Source organism: Podarcis melisellensis (genome assembly GCF_964234715.1).
Source record: "Podarcis melisellensis genome assembly, chromosome: 2".
Taxonomy (NCBI): domain Eukaryota; kingdom Metazoa; phylum Chordata; class Lepidosauria; order Squamata; family Lacertidae; genus Podarcis; species Podarcis melisellensis.
The window spans coordinates 60,935,950-60,961,503 of NC_138529.1; the positions used below are offsets into that span (position 1 = coordinate 60,935,950).

A 25,554-nucleotide genomic window follows, 5' to 3' on the forward strand; every position below is an offset into this window, starting at 1 on the left:
CATCCGGAAGAACTTTCTGACAGTAAGAGCTGTTCGACAGTGGAATAAACTCCCACAAGAGACGGTGAACTCCTTGGAGGTTTCTGAAGTTGGATGACCATCTGCCTATTTGAGAGTTCTGCATCGCCGAGGGTTGGACTGGATCACCTTCGGGATCCCTTCCAACTCCACAACTCTAACAACCACCTCGCAACCACCTCGCCCTCGAGTACCACGACTTCTGCCGCACCAAGATTCTTGTTCTATAGACGCCCTGAGCATCCAACAAACCTCCCTCCCGCAAGAGGCGCGATTCAACTCTATAACCTTCTCCCCTCTCCTAGATAGTCCCTCGGTTCCCTCCTCCCTCCCGCTGTTACCGTAACTCTATGGTTTTCGCCCGCGGCAATCGGCCTGCCTGCCTATTCGCCCGAACGTTCGCCGGCCCGGTGACCTATAGACCCAGGAAGAACTCTCGGGAGCAGAACTTCCGGCACGGCGCTGGTGCTTAAAGCTGTGCTCTGGAGCTGCTCTTAGCCAGGCGTTGAACTGCTATGGAGGCGCCGGGCTCCGCTGAGAGGCTTCCTCGCGAGGCGTGAGCGAAGCGGCCTGGCCGTGGCTGCCCGGGATGCGCGGACGGCGGGGCTCTTCTCCGCTGGGGTATCAGCGGCTCGTCCCGCGCCACCAAGTGAGTCCCGGCCAGGGCAAGTCCGGCCTCGCTCTCGCCTTTAATAGCAGAAGCGCCGGCAGAGCGGGGCGTGGAGTCCCCACCCGCAAGGCTGGGGGCGGCGGCGCTGGGGCTGACAGGAGGGTATCGGGTGGGGCTGGGGGAGCGGGAGGCTGACTTTGGGGGCCCCGCCGCTCGCATCTCCAAATGCCCACCCAGCCCCTCATTCTGTTTTCGCACGGCCAGCCAGATGACTTGGCAGGAAGCCCACAAGCGCCAGCTGAGCGCAGCGGCACCTGCCCGCTCTTTGCATCTTCTTTCAGTTTGCTGCCGTTTGCGGTTATACAACTAAGTGCAGAACGGATTCTGTTAAATAAATATAAGTGTTGCCTCTGATACTGGAGAGCGTTGTATACCCCTTCACAGCTTTATCTTGTCTGATCACATGTTAAGGCATGCCAAGTCGGTGGCCGGTGCTACATCTTGTGGTAGTGAATTCCATGCTGCACTCTGAAATGAAAGGTTTTGCCCAGTGCTGTTTTTCTAGAAAAAGAGGTTCTGGTACTCACCACGAACGCCTCCTCTGTTCTCTTATAATTGCAGGGGCACCCACCTGAGAGGTGCCGGAACTGAGTTCCAGTGAGTTCTAGCTGGAAAAAAAGCTCTGGTTTTGCCTGTTTTGAATCTCCCACTATTTGACTGCATTGGATGGCTCTGGGTTCTAATATTTTGAGACAGGCTCTGGTGTTTGTTTCAACTGAAAGGGGGGCAACTGAAACATTCCTAAATAGATAGGCTTCTATACAAACAAAGTGGGGACACAATTTTGATTGAGGCAAGTACTTCCTTTTGCATATGGCTACTACAGAGAAAGGCCCTCTTGACTTTAGTGTAAATATCCTTCCTTTATGTAACTCTTATCTATATACTGAGACTAACATTTTTTATTTTGAATATAATTACATGTATATAGGATGGCATTGTCCAGAGCTTTTTCTCTGGGTCCACTCAAGGGTACACAGTTTTGGAACCTCTCCCCCCCCCCAAAAAATGTTAAAGGTGTACTGTAACAACTTCATGGTGGGGACCGGCACCTTTTTTCTATTTTAAAAAAAGCACTACCATTATAATTTAGGTTTTTTTTCTTCAAGGGAGCCATTGTAAACATATGCTTTAAACATGTTACTGGGCAGAAAAAAAACCCATAAACTATTGGGGCAGATTTCAAAGTTTTAGTGCTCTACAAATCACCATACTTAGTCCTCATGTTAAGTCTCTCTTGTTTTGCTGCTGTATTCATGAATGAACAGCTGCACTTTTTAAAATGAAACATTCAACCATAATAAACTAGTTCAGATCTAAGGGCTGCTTCTAACAGAGCAATTTTATTTTCTACACCAGCATTACTTCTATGTAGGGTAATTGGATGTATGTTGTCATCTGATTTATGCCTATAAGGCAATTGCAACTGTGCATGTGTTGTACACCTGCTGTTTGATGTACCTTCGCTACATGTGCATGCAACAGAATAATGTGTAATAAGTAATATCTATGTATGAAGCAATTGTGTGTGAAATAGCTTTAGGCTTATTTTACAAATGCTCTCAATACATTGAGTGGCAGCTGCTTAGGGCTTAATTTGAGTGTCCAGTTTCAAGAGACATTTAGTTCTCACAATGCCTGGACGATGTCAGAAGTACATTCAATTTCTGTACTATGTTTTGAAAGCAATTGTTCAAACTCAGCATGGATCGTTTGATGATTGTTAGGGTTTTGATGATTGTTAGGGTTTTGATGATTGTTAGGGTTTTATGACCAGTAATGATTTGAAGAGTATATAACTTCTTAGAATTTTTCCATAGCAATGGCAGCTCCATATGATGGCAGTGAAGTTACTGTAGTAATGGAGGAAATAGAAAGCACATACACCTTTGCTTCTCCGGTGCCATCTAAAAAGAAGAAGAAATATAGAAGTCCTGGAGATCAAGGGGAAAAGACTAAGAAGCCCAGGTGGGTGATATCTCCCTCCTAAATGGATGTATATCGTACAAAGAGCTTTCCATCTAAGATAACTTTTTTTTAGTGTGCATTCCTTTTCCAAAAATGTCAGCTTTGTAGAAGTCCACAAAAGTAACTAGCCTGCAAAAATTTTTGCTAGTCTGTTGGGCAAGATGGGCAGCAGAGGAGGGCCAGAAAGCTCCATCCCTCCTCTAGCAGTTTTCTGCCTTGGGAAGAGGGGGATTTCCTCCTTTTGCAGTGATTTGGTTTCTTTGCTGGGCACATACTCAACCCCTTTTCTGCTAGTCCACTCACTAGTCTGTCTTGAATTCTGTGCACTTGTCTGCACTCATCCTCTGTTAGCTAGTTAAATATTTCAGTAAAGTAGGTCTTCTTTGTAAAGAGGTAAGAAAAATCAATAGGGCCTTAGGGCTGAGAATAGAAATCACTCTGCCATGGATCTTAGTTGAAAAACACAACATTGTCACTGGAGATAAGACAGTGCCAGTGTATCTGAAAATTTGGATATCTTTTGCTATAAGATCAGTAGGAAAGGTTAAAGTGTGGATTTGTTCCAGAACTTAAAGTAACACCCAATAATGTCCACCTGCTTGTGCAAAGCAAATCTGCTTGCACAATGAGACAAAAAAAATTTCTACCTTCTCTAGCACCTTGTTCCAACCCTTCAGAGTAGATTTGGTGGGAGCTTGAGACCTACCAGTGGGGTGAAAGAAAGGAAGGAGAATCCTCCTTGACTGAGCAGATTCCCTTTTGCTCTATGTTAGATCTCTCCCTGAATGTACAAGGGCAGCAGGAATGTAGTGTGCCTTGTAAATTTGTGGTGGGAAAACTAAGTTTGTTTCAGAAATAATTCAAACTCTCTGAGTGCTTGAGAGAACTCTTGTCTTGTTTACAGTAAAAGAACAGTTTACAGCAGGGTAGAGAGTGTATTAGCTGGTCTGTAAATAAATGCTTGGATGCCCCTTGTATTCTTCGTAGGCGTGAAAAGAAAAGTGAGTTTAGGTCAGACAGTCCCTTGACAACACTCATTCTGTCCCTCTCACAGTCATTTCCTCTGTTTTTCTCGGGTTCAGTTCCTGCAGTACTCATCTTAGTGCCAGAACAGATAATATTGTAAATGAAGGGCTTTGGAACTGAAATAGTAGGTTGAATGTGACCGGGTGTGAAAGTTAAGGCTTTATGTTACATGGAATAAGCCCCTCATTGTGACTGGGTCCATGGCAACTCTAGCTCTGTGAATGATCATGACAGGCATGAAATAAAGGCCTCATGTGCAGAAGCTTCGAGCTTTTCTTCTTTGCTAATCCAGGACTTGGGCTGGGAGGGGGGAAAGCATTGCATGATACAGGATTCACCAGTGATATAAATCTGCAGATATGCAGCAGGAAAAATAATGCATAGGAACATGGAGGTTCCATTTAGCCTGGGATAGAGCTGATTTCCATGCACGTGACCAATCCTTTTAAAAGCCATCTTACTGGCCATCCTCACATACCATAGTGATTAATTCTAAAAATTAGTCATTGGTTGTGTGGAAGAAGTACTTTTTTTAGCCTGTGTCTTGAACCTGTTGTCAGTTTTCTGACTGGGTGACCAAAGTTGAGAGGGAGACAACTTCTCTCTAGACATTGCGAGAGAGGAATGGACACATGATCTAAAGAGGGAAAGAACAATAGTTTTCTTTAAACAAGCCTGCTTCCTAACCCACAGTTTGAAGTTGGCTTGTTTCAGGAAAAATCATGATTAATATTAAAACACAAGTTTGTTGCTCTAGATGATGAAGTGAAAGCTTCTCCTGGACAGTGAAGAGGGGAGGGCGGAGGATGCAAACTCAAAGCTCACTGTGGCTCATCTTTGTCATGCTCATCTATGGCTTAGTGTGACATCCAAATTCTCCCACTGAAGTTGCTTCCTAGTAATCATGTATAGGGTTGGACTGTTGTTTACCAAATACATCTTTCAGTCTTAATGTGTTTCTCTTTACAAAACACCTTTTTATTTTCTGAATGTTTATTTTAAAGCAAACCTGTAATTGCTGGGCTGGCCTGGGTTAAGTGGATTTGTTTGCTGTCACTGTAATTTGTGACTGGCTGTAAAAGTCTGGTATTTGCTTGCTTTCCAGATCTGCATACCTTCTATATTATTATGACATATACCTGAAAGTTCAGCAGGAGCTCCCACATCTTCCCCAGTCTGAAATTAACAAGAAGATCAGTGAGAGTTGGAAGCTGCTCAGTGTGGCTGAGAAGAGTTATTATTTGGAGAAGGCCAAATTAGAAAAAGAAGGTCTAGACCCGGTAATTCATCCTAAGTAGCTTCCTTTCATGGCACCTACTGGCATGCAAATATTATGTTTTGCTATATATCGAAACCAGCAAGAAATAAAATGCTTTAAGCATCATGGCCTTTTACTTGCTTTTTCTAAACTCTGCTACTTACACAGTACTGTGTTTAGAGGTAGCCAGGAATAACTTTTTTTAGTATGGAGAAGCATCTAAGTTTCATTAAGGTCCTGAAATGACTACACACACGTTTGAGGTATGTGTGCATACCTTATCCGTATGCTTTGCTACAGATAAGGAAGTCTTGGTAGAATTTTGCTTTTGCGGCTTATTTGATATGCCAGGAATGCGTTAAAATAGCCAAACTGATGTGTCCTCATGCCCCTTGTTTGCCCTTTTCCATAGAACTCAAAGTTGTCTTCCCTGACTGCTGTGGTTCCAGACATTCCAGGTTTCCGTAAAATCCTCCCGCGTTCAGATTACATAATTATCCCCAAAGGCTCTCTCCAGGAGGAGAGAAGCAAGCAGCGCTTGGAACTCTGCGTCACCCAGGGCCAAACAGCATCAGAAGGACTGACAGCTTCTACCAATGTCACAGGTGTTTCCCACAGCACTGTGCAGAACATCCTCTCTGTAGATTCCAGCCACATTGGCATTGCTGAGCAGTGCATTGCCATTGAAGGGGTTTCAGAAGACCCAGCCTCATTTGTTCAGTCAGACACAATAGAAGAAGTTGTTGCATCGGAGATCTTGTCTCATTATGTCAGACCTGATGCACACAAAGGGGCTGGAGACATTCTCCTGGATGAAGCCTCTTTGGAAGTAAGCGATGGCTATCCCTATCAAGCAGCTAGCGTGGTTATTGAAGAGACCCTGGTAAACAGTTCGGATGCCTCCAATGGGGGCATTGCTGTGGCCCAACCACAGCCTTCAGAGGGTCTCTCTGTTGTAGCTGTGGTGACCAGAAGAGTAAGTAAAGCTTTTGAAAGTTTTTCCCTCTTGGCTTTCCTTACTGGGTGATCCAGTGCATTTTTACTGGGAAATAAATTCCACTGGTTCAATGGGACAGATACCTAATGTAATCTGCCTAGATTGCAGCCTTATTCTTGTTGCTGGTCACACTCTTGAATAATTGTGAAACAAAATTTATCCAGTCTTGTAGCTTATTGAACAGATCAAGATGGCTGCATCTGTAGGTCTTAACTACCACTGCCCTGTTGTTTTGGCATACTGTGTTTTGTGAATTTTATATTAATGGGGCGGGGAGGACGTGCAGTAAAATTGCTAGAACATAGAAAACACATGCAACCTGTTTCTCTCTTGTAGGACAGAGAAGAAAGTAATTCGTCAACGCCTACTGCACAGTTCATTATGCTACCTCTGTCAGCCCATTCTGCTTTGGAAAATCCAACATCAATCAAACTGGTCAGTAAAGGAAGCGCTGATGCCATCTCTCTTGGAAAGGCTCTTCATTTTTCATGCATTGCTTTTAGTTAGGTCTAGAACACACTAAGCCACTGTCTTATACTGAATCAGACCATCAGTTTTTTAGAATATTACTGTTCCTCTGGATTTTCAGTTCTTTGGATTTTCCAGTCCTTTTACAGGAGACACTAGGGTCTAAACCCAGAACCTTTGCATATATGCAACATACAGTACATGAGGTGATGAGGGTTAATCCTGCCCTCCTCACCTGTGACTCCTCCGAAAATGCAACTCATGCCATGATTTGGCTTGGAAAAGGCCTCCAATTGCAGGCTACAATTCTTTTAAAACAACAACAATAACAACCTTTATTGCTGGTGAGGTTAGAACAGTTGTGGGTGTATGTCTGCCTGTGAGTATGCATCTGTGTTGTGCTTTTTGTCTGTGTGGCCATGCTCATTTTTGACAACTGTTTTGTGTGAATTACAGAATGTGAGCTGGGGAGTTGTTTTTAAAGTTACTGTTCTTAGCATTTTAGTATCATCAAATTTAAAATGGCAGTATTGCTGGCTTATCAACCCGATAACTCTGGGTAAAATGATCTGCCCTAGTTGCCATGCAGAACAGGGATCCAAGTGAAGTAATGAGAGTGATTCTATGCTACTGTCGTGATGCAGTCTTTTAATGATGTTTGAATATGCTTAATGATAGGAAGGAAACTTCCAGTTGTGATGTAGTTCTAGCAAAATAATCCATACCCTCTCACTTCAGACAACTACCTACACCCGCAGAGGGCATGGGAATTGCACCAACCCTGGTTGTACATTCACATACGTGACCAGACACAAGCCACCCAAATGTCCAATGTGTGGGAACTTTCTGGGAGGCAAATGGATCCCAAAGGTATGTTTTCAGATTTTAGGAAATGTGACCTTGCACCTCACTTTTTGTGTTTGTTCTTGGCTTTTAATGCATAAAGTAAGTAAGGCTATGGAATGGTTTATTTGTTGAAATGGTGACTCTTCAGAGCCTTTGTCCTTGGCAAGAAGTATGTGGATAGGGTTGACTCCATACTGTCAAAAATACTCAAAGCAATTTCCTTCCTTTCATAATTCTACAAGTGGAAAACTTTTTTGCGGTGTCCTTTTTCTATCTCAGGCTGAGTTGGGTCTAATAAACTGAAATCAGCCATTGCTTTCTGCTCTAACTCATTTTAAAAACATTAAGATCGTTTTTGAACTGCTGTGATAAAAACCTGAGCTCCTCCCCTCCTGCATTGCACAGATGATAGTTAATAATAATAAAAATAATTTATTATTTATACCCCTCCCATCTGGCTGGGTTTCCCCAGCCACTCTGGGTGGCTTCCAACTGAATATTAAAAACAGTACAGCATCAGACATTAAAAACTTCCCTAAAGAGGGCTGCCTTCAGTTGTCTTTTAAAAGTAAAATAGTTGTTTATTGCCTTGACATCTGCTGGGAGGGCGTTCCACAGGGCAGGCGCCACTACCGAGAAGGCCCTCTGTCTGGTTCCCTGTAACCTTACTTCTCACAATGAGGGAACCGCCAGAAGGCTCTCGGCGCTGGATCTCAGTGTCCGGGCTGAACGATGGGGGTGGAGACGCTCCTTCAGGTATACAGGACCGAGGCTGTTTAGGGCTTCTTAAAGGTCAGCACCAACACTTTGCATTGTGCTCGGAAACGTACTGGGAGCCAATGCAGATCTCTCAGAACCGGTGTTATGTGGTCCCGGCGGCCACTCCCAGTCACCAGTCTAGTTGCCTCATTCTGGATTAATTGCGGTTTCCGGGTCACCTTCAAAGGTAGCCTCACGTAGAGCGCATTGCAGTAGTCCAAGCGGGAGATAACTAGAGCATGCACCACTCTGGCAAGACAGTCTGCGGGCAGGTAGGGTCTTAGCCTGCGTACCAGGTGGAGCTGATAAACAGCTGCCCTGGACACAGATTTGACCTGTGCCTCCATGGACAGCTGTGAGTCCAAAATGACTCCCAGGCTGCGCACCTGGTCCTTCAGGGGCACAGTTACCCCATTCAGGACCAGGGAATCCCCCACACCCGCCCGCCCCCTGTCCCCCAAAAACAGTACTTCTGTCTTGTCAGGATTCAACCTCAATCTCTTAGCCGCCATCCATCCTCCAACCGCCTCCAGGCACTCACACAGGACCTTCAACGCCTTCACTGGTTCTGATTTAAAGGAGAGGTAGAGCTGGGTGTCATCTGCATACTGATGAACACCCAGCCCAACCCCCCCCCCCGATGATCTCTCCCAGCGGCTTCAAATAGATATTAAAAAGCATGGGGGAGAGGACGGAAACCTGAGGCACCCCACAAGTGAGAGCCCAGTTAAATGAAGGCGAATAATGATGCTTGATCAACCATTCTTATTTAGTTATGTATTCAAAGATTTTATATCCTTCCTAGTGCCCAAGGCACTAGTGCCAGATGAAATCAGGAATCAGTGTGTATTTCCTGTTGTCCCCAAAGTGTTTGTTTTTGTTAAAGTAAGTTTACCTATTTAAAATTAGCTGAATTGCTCAGAGAAAGAGAAATCCTTTTTTTTTTTTTTTAATATGGTCTCACATCAGCTTATTTGACGGGTTGATATTCATTTCACATTTTCAGCCCTGGAGAATTTCGTGTTTTCATTCTCCATGTCTGCCAATTATTATTTACTGAATGGATTTTAATGCAATATGAAGTATATGTGATGCTGACTTTGAATGTGCTTTGCCTTTCAGGAGAAGCAGCCTAAAGGCAAAACTGAGCCAACTTCCGGTGTGCCTTTAAAAACATTGGGGCCCCAAAAAAGTCAGCAGCCATTAGCCTTGGGACAGGCTGTGGCTCACGACAGTGCCTCCAAATCTATGCTGGAGAGCTCCGAAGCAGTTACTCAGCTTCTGAATGCTGCCCCTTCTGGGCAGCAGGTGCAGGAAACAGAATGGGAAGAAGTGATCATCTCGGAGGCTCACATCCTTGCAAACAACATGCAGCCAGAGGAGCAAGGAAACACCACGGCTGTTATTCAACTTCAAGAGGGCATTGTACAGGCAGAGCCTTTATTAGAACAGAAGGACAGGGAGAATGAAGGGCTGGAGGCACAGGCATTGGTGGAGGTAGCGAGTGCTGCCAGCTCCCTTTCAAATCCAGCTTCTGCCACGAAACATCCAACAGGGTAAGTCGATTTTGTGTGAAATACAGACATTGCATGTCTTGCACTGCTAATTACACTTTTGGCTACAAATGATTTTCTTGGTGAGCTCCAAGGACGCTTTTGCCTTCTGGGCTTCTTAGAGTAGCTCTTTTAGCACGCTTGTATTGACACCTTTGAGTCAATGCTATCTATATTTTTGTGTCTCTTTTTTGACAGATGGCAAGCCTCAGATGAATTACAAGGCAGCCACCTTGCTTCTCAAGCAGGTTGTGACTGCTGCTGGCATAACTGTGGAATTCTCAACTGCGTTTCTTCTCTTTTCAGAGCTGATGCTCTTGGCACTGCACCCAAAGGGCAGGAGCAGAAGAGCAAAGCCAAGCCCAAGCCTTCCTTGCTGGCCGCAGCAAGACCCACGAGGGCCATTTTGCCTGCCCCTGTCAGTGTGGCAAGAGAAACCAACACAGAGCAGCCCGCTTGCAGGCAGCCATTTACAAACCATGGTAAAACAAGGGTTATTGTTTGTGTGTGGTGAGGGAAACTGTGTTTTCTGAATGGCAGGACTTGAATTGTTGTACCTAGAATTGTGCTGGCAGGGTGTGACTGTGAGTGCCTCTTAATGACGAGAAGGCTTGGATTGTGATTTCCCATCAAAGCAGTTTGATGTTTCCAGGACTGTCAGTTTCGCAAATGCTTGTAAGAAAAGAGAGCCTGCACCCCTGTGCCTTGGTCCCTTTGAGATTCAGAAGTGATTTTGCTACACCACATCCCACACTGCGTTTGCTAGACCAGTCAGTGTAAAATGCAACATATTGATGTGTATTGTTCACATATGTTAAACGTTCTGTGCTTGTTTTTTATTTAAGAAAAAAACTCCTGTGTAAGAATCTCAGGACTGAAGCCTAGCACCCTGAAGCAGCTGGGCCAGTCTCCCCTGCAACCGCCCAGTGTTGAAGAGAACAAGGTAATGGTGTTTTTTGCCTGAATTCATGCTCTTCTTTTGTCTAGGAATGTCATTGTTAGCATGTTACAGAATTCAGTTTTTTCATGTAAAGTGGGGGGAAATTTAGTTTACATAACTCATTTAATTTCATGAGGCTTATCCTGCAAACATCAGGCTCTGGCCTACAGATCTCTATTCCTTGGGTCATGAGCATGAACTTCAGGAGCTTGGAAATGCTTCTTGCATTATACTTTGCAAATGCTTCCTAAAATTAAAAAAAAAATACTCAGTAGCGTGTGCGATACTGTGTAATCTTTTTAATTAATATTTATGTTATGCACTTTAATCCCACCCTTCCTCTAAGAATCACAGACTGTATACATAGTCCCCACCCCTCCATTTTATCCTCATAACAAGGTAGCTTGACTGAGAGGATGTGTTTGGACCAGAGTGCAGAGCGGGGGTTTGATCTGGCCTTTCCCCATCCTGGTATGACCTGCTACACTATTACAGTCTCTAGGGGAAATTTCAATATATAGAGAGAGAGTATTCTGGCCTGTTCTATTTCTAGTGAAGTCGTTTCAAGGCCAGTTCACGCTGGGAACAAGACTTGGCTTTGCTTACAACCTTCTCACCATGTGTGGTGTGAACTGTAAGATTTGTGTGTAGACTTCATAATTAATAAACTCTGCTCACATAATCCATCCACCCCAATTCTGTGACAGACAGTTATACGAGCTGGGCCTACTCGAGTTCAAGCATATGTTTTCAGCCTTTGTTCACTATTTGTGCAGAGCATAACCTATGGGAATATTAGGCTTAATTATGGGAAAATGTTAGGGTTGCCTTCTGTCTGCAAGCTTTAGGCTGCTCCTGTGCTCCTGTGTGTGTTGCATTTACAGGCCATGCATAGTACAAACTGGCCTGCAGACAGCAATTTGCTGTATATTTACGGAAGAGTGAAAATGAATAGTAAAACATATGAATGATTTGCTTTTATTGACATGAGGTGTTTCATGTTTTGTTTTGGCATATAAGCTGCCTTGGGAGGGCTTTGCTGTAAAGTAGAGACTGGTGTCCTGGTGATATGTGGAGGGAAATAATCAGAAGTATGTTAGGTACAGATGACAGTCTAGTAGAATTTCCAACAGTGCATATGACTTGAGTCTTATTTTTCTCTTGCCTCCTTGATCTCCATTGAAAGCTCCGTGGCAGCACAGACAGCTCAGCATCTCACGTCAAAGTGGTGGAGGTCAAACCAGATGTATTCCCTTCCTATAAGTACAGCTGCACTGTAACCTTGGTGAGAATCCTTTGTCACTGCAGCACCTCAGGAGAATGCAATATGTGGCTTTTTCTCTCTCATTGGCTTTCTGTTACCAGGTGCATGGTTTTCCTCAAATGAGAACCCCTTGTCTGTTTTTAAAAGTAGGCCACGGTTTTGCTGTGATACTGTCAAAGCACTTCAAAGTTTTGAAACTTCTTATTTTAGGAACTGGCTAAGAACTGAGGCTGGTTTAGTTGTATAAACTTCCTTAACTGGTACTGACTTTTAGCTGACTTCTACTGAAAGCACAAGGTGGTGTTGCCCATGCTTTGAACTGCACAGCCCCTTATGAACTGGTTTCTAGGTCAGCTTCTACCTCCCTTTCCATTCATATGCATTTGCAATTTGATTTGCCCTGAAACATCACAGCTTCTAGTCAGAGAGCATGTGTGGGTTTCATTTCTCACCCGCTGGTGGTTCATAGTAGTGCAGTGAAATGGAAAGTGTACAGGTTGTTATCTTACTTGACGTTAATCTCTTTTGAACACGGTTTTCCATGACATCTTAATGGAATTCTGCTTCTGTTTTCCCCTCAATCAAAACCAGCATCCAACCCTAACCCTATTATGTTTGCTTGAACATCATCTAGCTTAATGCTTGCGATAATTCTTGTTAATTCTGAAGCAAATAGTTTTCGGTGGTTGTTGGTGTGGTGACTAATGCCATTGCTGATTTTTATGTGTTCAGGGAAAGTGGGTAGTGTAGCAAGTTCTGTAGGTCTAGCATGTAAAGCAGATTCGATAAATATTTGGTCTGTCTTTCTTTGTAGGACTTGGGGTTGGCCACTTCACGTGGCAGAGGGAAATGTAAGAATCCTTCTTGCAGTTACGTATACACTAATCGGCACAAACCAAGAATCTGTCCCAGCTGTGGCTACAATCTTGCCAAAGACAGGGCTGAGAAAACAGCAAAATCCCTGGTGAGTTGTGGCTAGTGTTTTTTTTTTATTATTACTCCTTATAATTGAGTGTACTACTCAAGAAATCTCTTTCCTATTGGCCTGTGGTTTTGAATGTGGTGGGACCTGCTTCTGAGTAAAATTAACTGGTTGGGTAGTATGACAAATGTGTTTAGAAGCTACATTTTATAACTATTAGTTCTTGATACAATTCTGGTTTACTTTTCAGTGCTGTTTAAAGTGAGAGAAAAGTAGGCTTAATTTTGGGAAGACAAATTCCGTGGCTGCTGTGGGTTTTTTATTTTGGGGTTTTATGCTATATAAAAAGTAAGGCTTGTTTCCTGTTAAAAGGGGTGTGTGGTGGGGCAGAAGCAAGAATTCTTGGAGACTTTCAGGGGGTTGGAAAAATTTCTGGAAAATAATTCAAGGGGGTATAATAAATTATTATTATTATTATTATTATTATTATTATTATTATTATTATTATTATTATTATTATTGCCCTGCCCTTCTGACTGGGTTTCCCAGCCACTCTGGGCTGCTTCTAGTCTTAGCATAATTAATACGAAGTGACAGAGTTCTGCATTTTCTTTAAAATCTTTGTTCTGTGCTGTTGCTTTGCTTCAACTGTAACCTTGGTGAAGGGTTTGTGGATGGGTGCTGGGATCACATGCTCCATTCCTAGCTCCTCCCCTCTCATTCATGAATTATCTCTGCTGGTTAAGAGTTAACCACGGTTCAGGATTTTATTGGCACTGTTAGCCATAGTTGGCAAGCTACTTTGATGGTGTGCTCTTAATTAGGGTTTGAATCAGGCTACAAATCTTGGTTAGCAGATCAGCTAACATGATGAGCTAACTCTTACCATTGATAAAATCAGATGGTACAAATTGCATACAATAATGGAGAGTGTTCGGAAAGGACTGTCTGATATTGTGGCACATTCCTGAAACTTTAACCATGGTTAAAATGCTGTGCTGTGTAATTATCTGTGATTCTGCAGTGGTCTTTTAAGGGAAAATGCTGAACTGTTCCCCTTTTAATTAAGTTTTCATTGTAGCCGTCTCTTTACCTCTCCCCCCCCCCCCAATCTGCCCTTCAACTTTAATATAGTGGTACCTGGGTTACATACACTTCAGGTTACATACACTTCAGGTTACAGACTCTGCCAACCCAGAAATAGTACCTCGGGTTAAGAACTGTGCTTCAGGATGAGAACAGAAATCGTGCTCCGGCGGCGCAGCAGCAGCAGGAGGCCCCATCAGCTAAAGTGGTGCTTCAGGTTAAGAACGGACCTCCGAAACGAATTAAGTACTTAACCCGAGGTACCACTGTACTGCAGATTGACACACTGTTGGGGTGTAAATTCACTAAAGCAAAGCGTGTTTTGTTTTACTATCCTAAAGAGCCCCCTAGTGTTCCTTGATGTACTTAATTTCCTTGATGCACTAAATTTGAAGCTGCACTTCTCAGACCTTCTGTAGTTAACAGGCATCAGGTTAATAATTGAAGACTATTTGCACATTTCAGGTGGGATTCACTTAATAAATCCCATCAGTGGAAGACCTGCACCAGGGCTACCACTTGCACAACAGGGCTTCCCCTCTCTTCCCTCACAGTGCCCCCCCCCTTTGCACATATCCCAAATTGGCACTTGGGAGGCCAGGAAAATCCACATAACTGGGGGGGGGGGAAGGAGGAGGGATCCTTCTTTTGGGCAAGCTGAAATGCTTGAGCAGACGCAACATGGCACTGAATTCCATTCTTCATACACCTGTGGACTCTTCCACAGTTAACCTTAGCCTTCTTTGGGTATTCAAAAGAATGTGTGAGGGCTCAAACTGGGTAGGGGTGTGTGGGCTCCTGGGCGGCAGCTCTGCCCCTTCATTTCCTAGCCTTAAACTGCAAAGATCTGCAGGGAGATTCTAATTGTGTTTGGCTGAATATAGTTAGAATCTCCCCTGCAATAGGGAACCCTGTGCAGGCTTTCTGTTTGAGCTGGGGCTCAGCACGCCCTTGAGAATATTACCAAATCACTGTTTTTGTCTAGTCATCACATAAATAGCAGAAAATAAGATCATTTTCGAACCCTCAAACATCTTGGCAGATAATCAAAACGAATCTTTTTTTTGTAGGAGGTCACCTCTAACCCTGCAGATGTGCTGAACACCAGTGAGCCTCTAATTCAGTCCCAAAAAGAAGTCCAGCGTCAGTCCACCTTACAGCTTCTTCGCAAAGTAATACAGATACCGGAGAACGAATCGGAGCTGGCTGATGTTTTTGCACTGATTCATGAACTCAATAGTTCGCGGCTCATCCTGTCCAATATGAATGAGGAGACGGTCACCATTGAGCAGACCTCTTGGTCAAACTATTACGAGTTTCCATCATCCCAGTGCCTTCTCTGTAGCAGCCCTTTGTTCAAAGGAGGACCCAAGTGAGTGAAGAATTGCATTGATTGCCATTCTTCTCAAGCAGATGGGGGCGTGTCTCCAAATGTCACTGTACTCCCAGCTCCAGTCAGTCTATGGCTGAGGTGGGGGTGGGTGGGTTCTGACTGAGCAATACCTGGAGGCCACAGGTTCCCTGCTCCTATTCTACAGGGATTGCTCTTTAAAAGAAAGTTTTCCTTGCTCTCTTACATTTCGAATCTTAAGTAAAGTGTAGCACCTGCATTTTAGTCATATGTGCCTCATTGGTGGTGAACAAAACTGACAAATCAAATCACATGGACAAGCTAGTCTACCAGGACTGGTAAGGCTATTGGCCGCTATGTTTGTGTGTCGCTTTCTCCAGACATACCGCAGGTCCTGAAACTAGAATTATATTTCCTTCTCTCTTTTTTCCCTTGAGAAAATGAAGTGTGATTTGAACATCCAGATTTTCTGCATCTATGTACCCATGGTAGGGTGGAGGTGCTGTCTAAAGAGGCATTGCTTCTGGGGATTCTAGCTCATTTGTTCTATTTACAGGTTATATACTAAGAAATATGAGAAAGAAGCAGACAAATCTGGCTGCAGTTTTTCTTCTTTTTTATGCTGAGTTTTATCTGTGACATACATTTGTGTTTTTCTTTTTAGTCTGAATCTAAGAAAATATTTACTGTTATCTTTTTATTGGCAAACCTGTTAGAGATTTTATTATATTCAGTGGTATAAAATTGTTGCTTGTGAATAAACAAATATTATTTAGATTTATTATTATTTACTCATTGAATTTATATACTGCCCTGTACCTGGACGTCTCAGGGCGGTTCACAGAATAAAATCAAAATATGAAACCACAAAACACACTTCAAACACACCATCAGGGTGGCTCCCCCCCCCCAACTGGAGATAACCTGTGTTTTAGGCTGTGTTTAGATTTCCAGGAAGGGGTTAAGGTAAGTACTTTCAGCTAAGCATTTGATCCTACTTCTGTCTTTCCTGGCATTTCTTAAACTGAAATCAATTTCTTTTCCATCTATTGTCATAGTTCTCTTGCGGGTCCTCAAGAGTGCTGGTTGTTGACAGCTAATCGGCTGCAGGTGGTCACTGCTCAGCTCAAGGTGTGCGTGAATGTGCAGTGCTTGGCTCTCCACAGCTTCAATGATATATACACAGGTAAGAAACTGTATCAATAAACTAATATATTGGAGCCCTAAGCTTCAAAGGGAGGTGTATAAAAGTGTGACATGTGCATTCTGTTCTTCTGTTGTGGTTTTCATGTGTTTCTTCATGAGGCTGCCCTGTGTGCTTGAATGTGAGCAGAGTTTCTGAACTTGGGATCTGAGCTATCTTCTGAATTTCTAAATCCATAGTAAGAGCTGTCTTTGTTTCTGTTTTCAATTGTAGGCTTGTTTAATGTGGGCAACAAGCTTTTGGTGAGCCTGGACCTTCTGTTTACAATAAGAAATCATATTAAACTCGGAGAGGATCCTAAAGTGGCAGTCAGCAGCATCTTGGAATCGGTGCAGGAGCAGACTGGTATTGATAATTCTCTTTCTCCTTATTTCCCAACAGCTTTGCACCCTTAGTTTGCTTGGAAATAGGATGGTTTTTCTGTGAGGGGGTTTAAAGTAATTGGCTTTTTCCAACCAGTTCTTTCCAAATTAAGATTCCCCTGCACTTTATTTGATGAGTTTGTGAAAATGTCTGTTACCCATTCAGAAATCTACCCAGCAGTTGTGACTGCTGAGTCAACAGTTTTTAGCCACCATTTAACATTTTCTCCTTGAGAAAACAGTGGCAAATCAAGAACTATTTTAGCAGATTACCTGGATGCTTTATTTAATCAGCTGACTATTGTGGAATGGAGGGCTTTGTAAGAGAGATTAGTATTTTAGCTATACAGGACTATAGGCAAAAGGGCCTTTTGGTATGATGTCGGCTGAAAAACTATGAATGAATGTTTTTCCTGTGTCCCAAAATATGAGACTTCAGAACCTACCCAGCAGGATTGTCTGACATCTTTGGATAGGGATTTGCTGGCAGTGTAAAGTTGCCTTCACTTGATCATTGGGTACTTTTTCTTCTGCTTTTCCAAGAATAAAATGTGAAAGTTACTGAATAAAGCTGACTTTCTTTTGGCTCAGCCATGGTTTCCCAGCCATTGTGACTGACTGTTGTGTCAGTGCAAGCATTCTTCTTTATGCAATAGAATGTGGAGAAGGGGGAAAGTCCTATTGTGCTGATGGTAAGCCTTGTGTGAGCACAATTATTTAGTTGAATACTGCACTATGTCTGTGAGTGGCATATTCTGGAAATGTGTTGGATTCGCTGTAGGTGTAGCTACAACTGGAGTGCAGGGAAAAGGAAGTAGAACCTGTTTCCTCACACACCTTTGCTGTGGGTGCAATAAGCCAGTCATACAGAGTACATAGCCTGTTCTGTTCCCTGTCATCTCTGGGGACCCACACAGGTATAAATATTGCAGTGTACCTGAATTAAAGGGAGCAGCATTGCTCAGATAAAATTTCTGGGTAAACTGTAATTCAAGTAGTACTTCTGTGACTTTCCAATGAGAGTACAGAGCTAGAAAATAGGCAGCGCAGAAGCTTAGCATTACCATTTATTCTATTGTCCTTCCCACAATCCCATTCTTAGGGATGACGATTGTCTGAGGCTTCCTGACTTGTTAAATGGTTCTCTTTTTATCCCTAGAGAGAAACCTGAGCACCGAGGAGCTCACTCAGCTCGAGGAACTGCTATGTAATGGCTATTGGGCCTTTGAGTGCCTCACTGTCCGAGACTACAATGATATGATCTGTGGAGTCTGTGGCATCGCACCCAAAGTCGAAATAGCCCAGAGGAATGTGGAAAATGTTTTGCTGCTGAAAAATATTGAGGTAGATTATCTTAGGCATGCGCCATGCGCTCCAGTCATACCTTGAATTCTGCTGCTCGTTATATTTGTTTGTAGTTTATAGCCTTGTTTGTTCCAAAGCAGGAAAGTGAGAAACTCTCAGCAAAATTACTCTTCCGCAAACCTCTTCCTGAAGTTCTGAGAAGTGAGTGGGGAGTACTGGGACAACCCAGAGCTAATGATACTGTGAAATTAAAAGCGGAAAGAAGAATTGATTTCTGTGTGTGGAGTTGAATAGGGCATATAATTGTCTTAAAATTAAGTTATTGGTTGATATTTTTCTTACCCTCTTCTTCCAATGCTAGTTTACTTGGCCAGAATTCTTGGCCTCTAGTGAGGTAAACGTGGAAGACTTTTGGTCCACCATGGAGACGGAAGTGATAGAGCAGGTGGCATTCCCCTCCAGCATCCCAATCACAAAGTTTGATGCCTCTATCATCTCCCCCTTCTTCCCACCACTGATGAGAGGCACCGTGGTTGTCAACACAGAGAGAGAGAAGAACCTTGAAGCACATATAATGCCAGGTAACTTGTTTCTCTGGAATGGTAGCTTTATATGGTGCCCAAAAGGACACTTAACAACTGAGCACTAAGGCAGGAAGTTTAGCCTTGAGAATGTGTGCTTTTAAAAAGGCTGGTGGAATTGGCAAGGGCTGAGTAGCATGTTGCCAACTCTGTATGAACACTGCTGGAAAAAATATTTCCCACGGTGAGCTGCCATAGGGAAGCAATAATTTTTTTACGCTTTCTATCCTGTTTTGTGCCCATAGAGCCTATGCACATTGGTACAACATCTGCTAAAATACCCTTAGGTTGGCATGCCTGCAGAAGCTTCATGTTGGCCACATTAAGGGATAAGGAATGTTTTAAACATTATCATTTTTTCTGTGGAGCACCACATGACTGGGAAGACCTTTTAGACCAGGCATAGGCAAACTCGGCCTTCCAGCTGTTTTGGGACTACAGCTCCCATCATCCCTAGCTAACAGGACCCAGTGGTCAGGGATGATGGGAATTGTAGTCTCAAAACATCTGGAGGGCCGAGTTTGCCTATGCCTGTTTTAGACAAAGGTCTTGTGCCCTCAGTTTCATATTGCCAACTTCTGGTGCTCAATGCTTGATGTCTGTCATTCTAGGAATTCAGAATTTGTGAAGTGGCTTAGCTTCCTGCATTCTGGTGCAAGGCAAGGACTGTTTTGCCATTTGTAGAATTAATTAAAATGTTCTCTTCTAAGTGAGAATTACACCTTGCTCTATAGGTAATGCAAGCGTTCTAGTGAGGCTGATTCAGGACGAAACCTGTAAAATGGAGCAGATTGGTTCATACAGTGAGGAAGAATTGCAGAATTTCTTGACCCAGTGCAGCGTTCCCTGGGAGGCAGAGGACTCAAAGGTAATGGAGGTTTTCTGTAAGCACATAGCAATCCCTGGCTTTTGAAGTGTGTGCTGCTTCCGTGTCCTCTTGGGATTCAATTACAGAGGGAAACAGAAGCATATAGTATCACTTCAGTATGTTTGGAAAAGTAAATGGCTTGATGATAGTACTGTGCAATTCATCTTGAAGCTTCATGGTATTATTATTGCATTATCAAGGGAAGCCTCTTTTTTTGGCATTATACAGACCAGCATTCACCAGCCTGGTGTCCTCCAGGTGTTTTGGACTACAATGGTGCTGGCTAGGGCTGATGGGAGTTGTAGTCCAAAGCATCTGGAGGGCACCAGGCTGGTGAAGGGTGATACAGACATAGTCTATAAGCTTATCTCAAAATATTCTTCTGAGGCCCTTCTTCACGTGCCTCCTCCATGAGTAGGCTGGAGGGTGGCAACACAAGAAAGGGCCTTTTCTGCAGTGGCTCCCCATTTGTGGATGCTCTCCCCAGGGAGGTTCGCCTGGAGTCTTCATTATACACCCTTAGGCACCAGGTGAAAATGTTCCTCCTAAACCAAGCCTTTGGCTGAGTGACATCCAATGCCCTTTTAATATGAGGGGAGGAGGGTTTTTGGGTTGTTTTTGTTTTTATGTTTATAACGTATTTAGTGTTTTTATATTGTGATTTTATGTTGTAACTGCTCTGAGACCTGTGGGTATAGGGTGGCATACAAATTTAATAATTTATAATAATAATAAAATCTATTAATAATAAAGAAGGGAAATGATTACATAAAATAATTAAATAAGGGTAGTTCTTATATTGGATATTGTTAAAAAGAAAGTACTTAATGTGTGTGCTTAAAAAAACACCCAAATGTTTTCCCAAGTTGAAAACACTTCCTGGGGTAATATGGTAAAATCTATTTGAGAAAATATCATCTAAAAATATGAGGCTGTGATGGGAATAGGGTATTTCATGAAAAAATAAAATGGGAGTGTCTGGGGGTTTTGACCCTTGCAAGCTTTACATGAACTTATAACTACACCACGTTTTGTCTTCCTGTTTTGTCTCTCTCATGCTGATTTTTCTCTGTGACGTATTCTGTAGGAGCAGCTGTGTCTTTCTCTTCTGGCTCTATATGATTTTGTACAGAATGGGACACAGATCAGTCAGCCCCCAGCACACTTCACTGGAGGGAAAGTCTACAAAGTCTGTCCACACCAGGTGAGAAGGATTAAAAATTGCACTAGTAAGTTTAAATAAGCCTGTTTTCATAACATGGTTTGAACTCCTCCTTACGGTTCCCCAAGAAGGAGGAGGAGCATGCAGAGCCCACGATCGCTGCAGCTACTTCTCTTTGGATAAACCACAGCTTATCCATATGTCTCTGGATCAGGAAACGTGCTCTGGATCATGGTGTCAGGACAGTCCATGCTCTTTTCTTGACCGTCACCCTAGAGAGAAACTTAGACTGAATCTTCCTCTATAGAATTCAAGTTGTTCATTTGAAGAGAGGCTTAAGTTATCAGGGCAGCATTTGAGAAGTTTAGGGTGGAGCCTGAGACGTGCTTCCTTATCTTCCAGTGCGTTGCACCAGATCAATTACACTTTTTATCTCCCCAGGTTGTGTGTGGCTCAAAATACATTGTGAGGGGGGAAAGCCCCCGGGACCACGTGGACCTCCTGGCCTCTTCACGCCACTGGCCACCAGTCTATGTGGTAGACTTGGCCTCCTCTGTGGCACTGTGTGCAGATATCTGCTATCCTGACTTGACTGCTCAGATGTGGGGGAGGAACCAGGGCTGCTTCTCTGACCCCATGGAGCCATTAAAGGTTAGTTGCCTTGCATCAGTGCACTGTTTTCAAAGCTAGTGCATCATCAAGGGCAAGCTTGTCTTCTTAGGAGGTGCCTTTAAGAGAAGGTGCTAAGGTGGTGGGGACTCTGAACTGTCAGGGGTTGTTTTTCAGATAACATGAGCTACAACTTCCTAAGGCATATGCTATCTTTCTGATATTATTTTGCCTACTGTAACTTCATTAAGGTCTAATTTTGAGCAATATAATTACTCTGAGACAGTACTCAGACAGTATGGGTGTTAAACTTCTACAGTTGATTTACCTCCGCAGTCTTCTTCTGCCTTCCTTTTTAGCTCCTACTCCTCTTTATCCAGCTCAGTGTTTGTCGGCTTAAGCAACACATTTCAATGAGAAATGTTACGTGTTTTTAGAATTCATTTGTTTTTAGTTTGGCAACGAATAGAATGTCATGCAAATTGGTAAGAATGAGAAAGACAGCCCAATATGTGTTAAACTTATTTTAACATTGCTATAACCTGGGAACCTTGCAGTGAAGAACAGCTAAGGAATTCAATAATAATAGTAATATTTTTATCCTAATTGTTCATTGTAGGAAAATCGGCCCCAAACTGGTATTACTTCTCTAAGCAATAATTTTGGGCTTTTCTCTCTCCCTCCCCTCTTCCTCACTGATTGGGGTTATGTACATAAAAATGAATACAAATGTATGTCAAATTTCAAATGTTTGGCATGGGTTTTTATTTACATCTTAGTCCATAGCGTGATCCATACATTTGTCTTGCTGTGGAAATAGTCAACTATTTTTCCTGCTGTACAGATGCAGAACTGAGCATGTTAAAGTGTATGATTTACTCAAAGAATCTTGGACTAATTAGAGGTTCAGATCTAGTTGCCCCTATGATACCATGCTGACTCTTCTTAAGATATTTCTCTTATTGCTTAGGCACTTCTGAAGAAGGAAATTGCAAACATTATTCTGATACATGAACGGTAACTCTCCCCCCCCCCTTTCTCTTTCATCAGTTTGTGTCTTGCCCAGAACTTCTTGACAGACACTACAATGTAGATATGACCAGTGCTGAACATTCTGTTCAGCATCCCGTCACCAAATCAGCGTCTCGACGAGTAGTTCATGCTGGGACAGAGCAGAGCACTCAGGGGGACGCAACAGCTCAGTACCGTTCCCTCTCCGTTTGCCGGGAACTGGAACCCTACGGTGCTATCATTACAGCCATCAATGACAGCAAAACCAATAACATCCGCCAGAGGCCTATAACCTTTGACAACGCAACGCACTATTATCTTTATAATCGCCTGATGGATTTCCTCTCCAGCCGTGAGATTGTGAACAAGCAGATTCACGAGATTGTACAAAGCTGCCAGCCAGGTGAGGTGGTGATCCGGGATACTTTGTACCGCCTAGGTGTGGCCCAGATCAAGACGGAAATGGATGAAGATGAGGAGATCCAAGGGGAGGATGGTGTTGCATAATAACATGGTCTGAGGTGGTCATCTTAGCCATAGGAAAGAGAGCTAGGCTGCAGATACTCTGGGCAGCTGTCACCCAGATACGCCCCACGCCCGAGCAGCTTTGACAGCTTATGCTGACCAAAGAGTTGTGTGCTTCCATTAAAATCTGGATTGGGTTTTTGATCTGCAGACCAGCTAGCTGAAAACAGGCAGGTTTCTCCTCCCCAGGAGCTACTTGAATCCCTAAGCCCGCTGGGATAGCGTGCTGAACGGGAGAAGACAAAGGGTTTCCAGTGGCCTGAAATTTGCAGAAATGGATTTGCAGAGGATCATCGAACCTGTTTTTCGAAGTGTGTATGTTGCTGGGTGTCGGGATCATAACAGGAGACGACGGAGCCGCAAGCTTGTGTGACTCTCCCAATATTATACCCTGAAGTGGGTGACCATAATAGATCAATGAGCATTTGGAGCCCCAGCTGCTACTTGGTTCCGTTCTGAAAAGACTTGAACTTAGACTGACTTTCAGCACCAGTCAGTGTTTGAGAGCACATCTGCTCCTCTAACTCATTCTGGCTCTATCTGAGAAGCTTCTATGTTTATTTAGTGGTTGAAATCCAGAGTGAGCTGAAGTTTTAATGGCTCCATGCATTAAGGTAAGAGCTGTTCTGCCGTAGGTTATAATTATCCTGGCTAGCATAGTTATTACAAAGGTTCTTCAGGGATTTCTGTGTTTTGGATGAAGCATCTGGATCGGGAGAGGATTTTCAGGCACTTTACATCCTATCCATGGACTTGATAGAAGATTGTCTGTTGCTATTTCTAGTAACATTATTAAAGAGTATTTGTGCATTGGTAGTGGGATTCAGTGAACACGGCCCAACAAGAGATGCTTTTATTATTTCCCCAGCTGATACCTGTTAGGGAAGGTGTGCAACACTTACTGCCTGGGCTCTTTGCAAACCACTATGTATGCTCCATTTCCAACATTTACAAAACTGACTTGGGCGAATTTAATATGGTTATATTCACTCCAACACTTTGTCTTGAGGAGACCAGCATTCTTCCTCCTGTGTAATATGTTGAAATATGGTGTGTCAACTCTTTGCATTATTACCCACTGATTCCCATTCACTCTTGCCCATCTATAAATCTGGAAAGTGAAAATGGATTTCCACTATAGCTGAAAGCAGGAAATTCTGAAACGTAGGGGAAGAGTTTCCACTGTTTTATTCAGATTTGTGGTGTGGTTTTAAAAACTTCCTTCCATGAAGGATTCTAGTGTGTATTGTGCTGTAAAACAAACCACCACCATAATGAATTTTCAAGCAAAGCTTGTGATTTGCTGTTAAAAATGCTAATTTATGAATGACACTTTTACAGTCAGTGAAAACTTTAATAAATTATCTCTTCCAGTGTTTGGAGGGTGAAACTATTTGGCCTACTGTGGAATTTGTTGTATGGCACCCTAAGGCTGTTGAAAGTGACTTGAAATACTGCTCCAAAGTTCAACATCATAGTTACCCAAGATGTGGAAGGGAAAGTTTTTGTGAGGTCTGTATCATGTTAAGATTAATTTCAAACATCTGTTGAAACTGAGTATTGAGATGTGTAGGACATTGCAGAAGCTACATACTGATGCTTTATCAACTTAGTTATGGGTGGCTAAAGCCTTGGAGTGGGGCATAGGTTATCAGGTGGAAAACACCTGAATTACTACTATTACGTTTATGCCCCACCTTGCCTACAAGCAGCTCAAGGTGGCATGGATGGTTCTTTTGCCATGCCCATTTTATTTTCACAACAACTCTTAAGAGGTAGGCTAGGATGAATGAGTGGCTGGCTCAAGGTCACCCACGTGAGCTTCATGGCTGAGATGAAGTTTTTAAACTGGGTCATCGCAGTCCTGATCTGAAACTCTAGCTCTGAGGTTCCGACACGGCACCTGTGAGCACTAAGGCATTCAGAGACCTACCAGAGCACCAGAGGAATTTCTTGAATCACCTTCAGGGCAGATTTTCAGTGTTGACATAGTCCAAGTTTCTCTTCACTCTCCCCCATGTTGTCTGCTTCGGCCCTCCTACCATTTTGTAGGTGGGAGAGCAGTCTTCTTTGTAGTTGATGTCCAATAAGAAGAGAGAACAGTTTAATTGGACACCAGAGAGAAGAGAATAGTGTTTTAACTGGATGGTATCAGCAAGGGGACATGTTACCTAAAGCTTTAGGTAATGCTCAATTACTGCAGAATCTCATAGAATTGGGCATTTGTGTGCCAGCTTTGTCTTTAAACAAACCTGTACTTTACATGGTTCATAAGTAAGTACATTAGCTGAGGCATGGTTTGTTTGTTTTTTTAGTCTATCAGAACTATTCTCAAAGTCACTTAATTTATTATTATTTATTACATATTATTTAAAAATGCCCTTATAGAAGAAATCGTATTGTCACCTAGGAAAAAAGTAAACAAATAAAGAGTTCTAATTACTTGCTTAATCAAATTGTTTTATTTTGAATGGCAGTTAAATCTGAACATACTGATTTATGTAATTGGAAGAATGGTTTCATTTGGAAACTCAACACATAGCAGTTTACTATTTAAAAGCAATCTTGCAGCAACTGAATGGTGGTAGTTTGTTCTGGAAAACTGTCTGGCTAGTTCTTATCCAGTAAAAGAGATGCTCCTTTTTCATTTACACAAGGCTTCAAAGATAGCTGCTTAGCAAAGCTAGTAACCTTTACATAAAACTCAAATCAGTGGCTTGCAAAATTATTATGAAAACCATTATGAAGCTGCTGCTTTCTAGTTTTGGTTTTTAAAACTGCAGTGTATGTAAAAATAACAA

General features: G+C 42.9%; 1 protein-coding gene across 1 annotated transcript; it reads left to right on the forward strand.

Annotated features, from left to right (window-relative positions):
- Positions 1 to 450: 450 nt before the first annotated feature.
- HMGXB3 (HMG-box containing 3) lies at positions 451 to 24,146 on the forward strand. The gene is made up of 20 exons (XM_081900162.1): positions 451 to 667; positions 2,509 to 2,656; positions 4,788 to 4,962; positions 5,353 to 5,916; positions 6,274 to 6,372; positions 7,144 to 7,275; positions 9,133 to 9,566; positions 9,870 to 10,045; positions 10,409 to 10,506; positions 11,690 to 11,788; positions 12,582 to 12,731; positions 14,846 to 15,147; positions 16,185 to 16,312; positions 16,544 to 16,675; positions 17,852 to 18,036; positions 18,359 to 18,578; positions 19,313 to 19,446; positions 20,534 to 20,650; positions 21,050 to 21,259; positions 22,268 to 24,146. Exons 2-20 carry the CDS (start codon positions 2,511 to 2,513, stop codon positions 22,733 to 22,735), a joined length of 3,969 nt encoding a protein of 1,322 aa, XP_081756288.1. The 5' UTR covers positions 451 to 667; positions 2,509 to 2,510; the 3' UTR covers positions 22,736 to 24,146.
- The last annotated feature ends 1,408 nt before the right edge of the window (positions 24,147 to 25,554 follow it).

What these genes read in the sequence shown, in the direction of transcription:
- HMGXB3 (XM_081900162.1), top strand. Translation starts at nt 2,511, where the DNA reads ATGGCAGCTCCATATGATGGCAGTGAAGTTACTGTAGTAATGGAGGAA. An exon ending in TTGTTCAAAGGAGGACCCAA is followed by an intron (nt 15,148 to 16,184) that starts GTGAGTGAAGAA and finishes CTATTGTCATAG; the next exon opens with TTCTCTTGCGGGTCCTCAAG. An exon ending in ACAAAGTCTGTCCACACCAG is followed by an intron (nt 20,651 to 21,049) that starts GTGAGAAGGATT and finishes TTATCTCCCCAG; the next exon opens with GTTGTGTGTGGCTCAAAATA.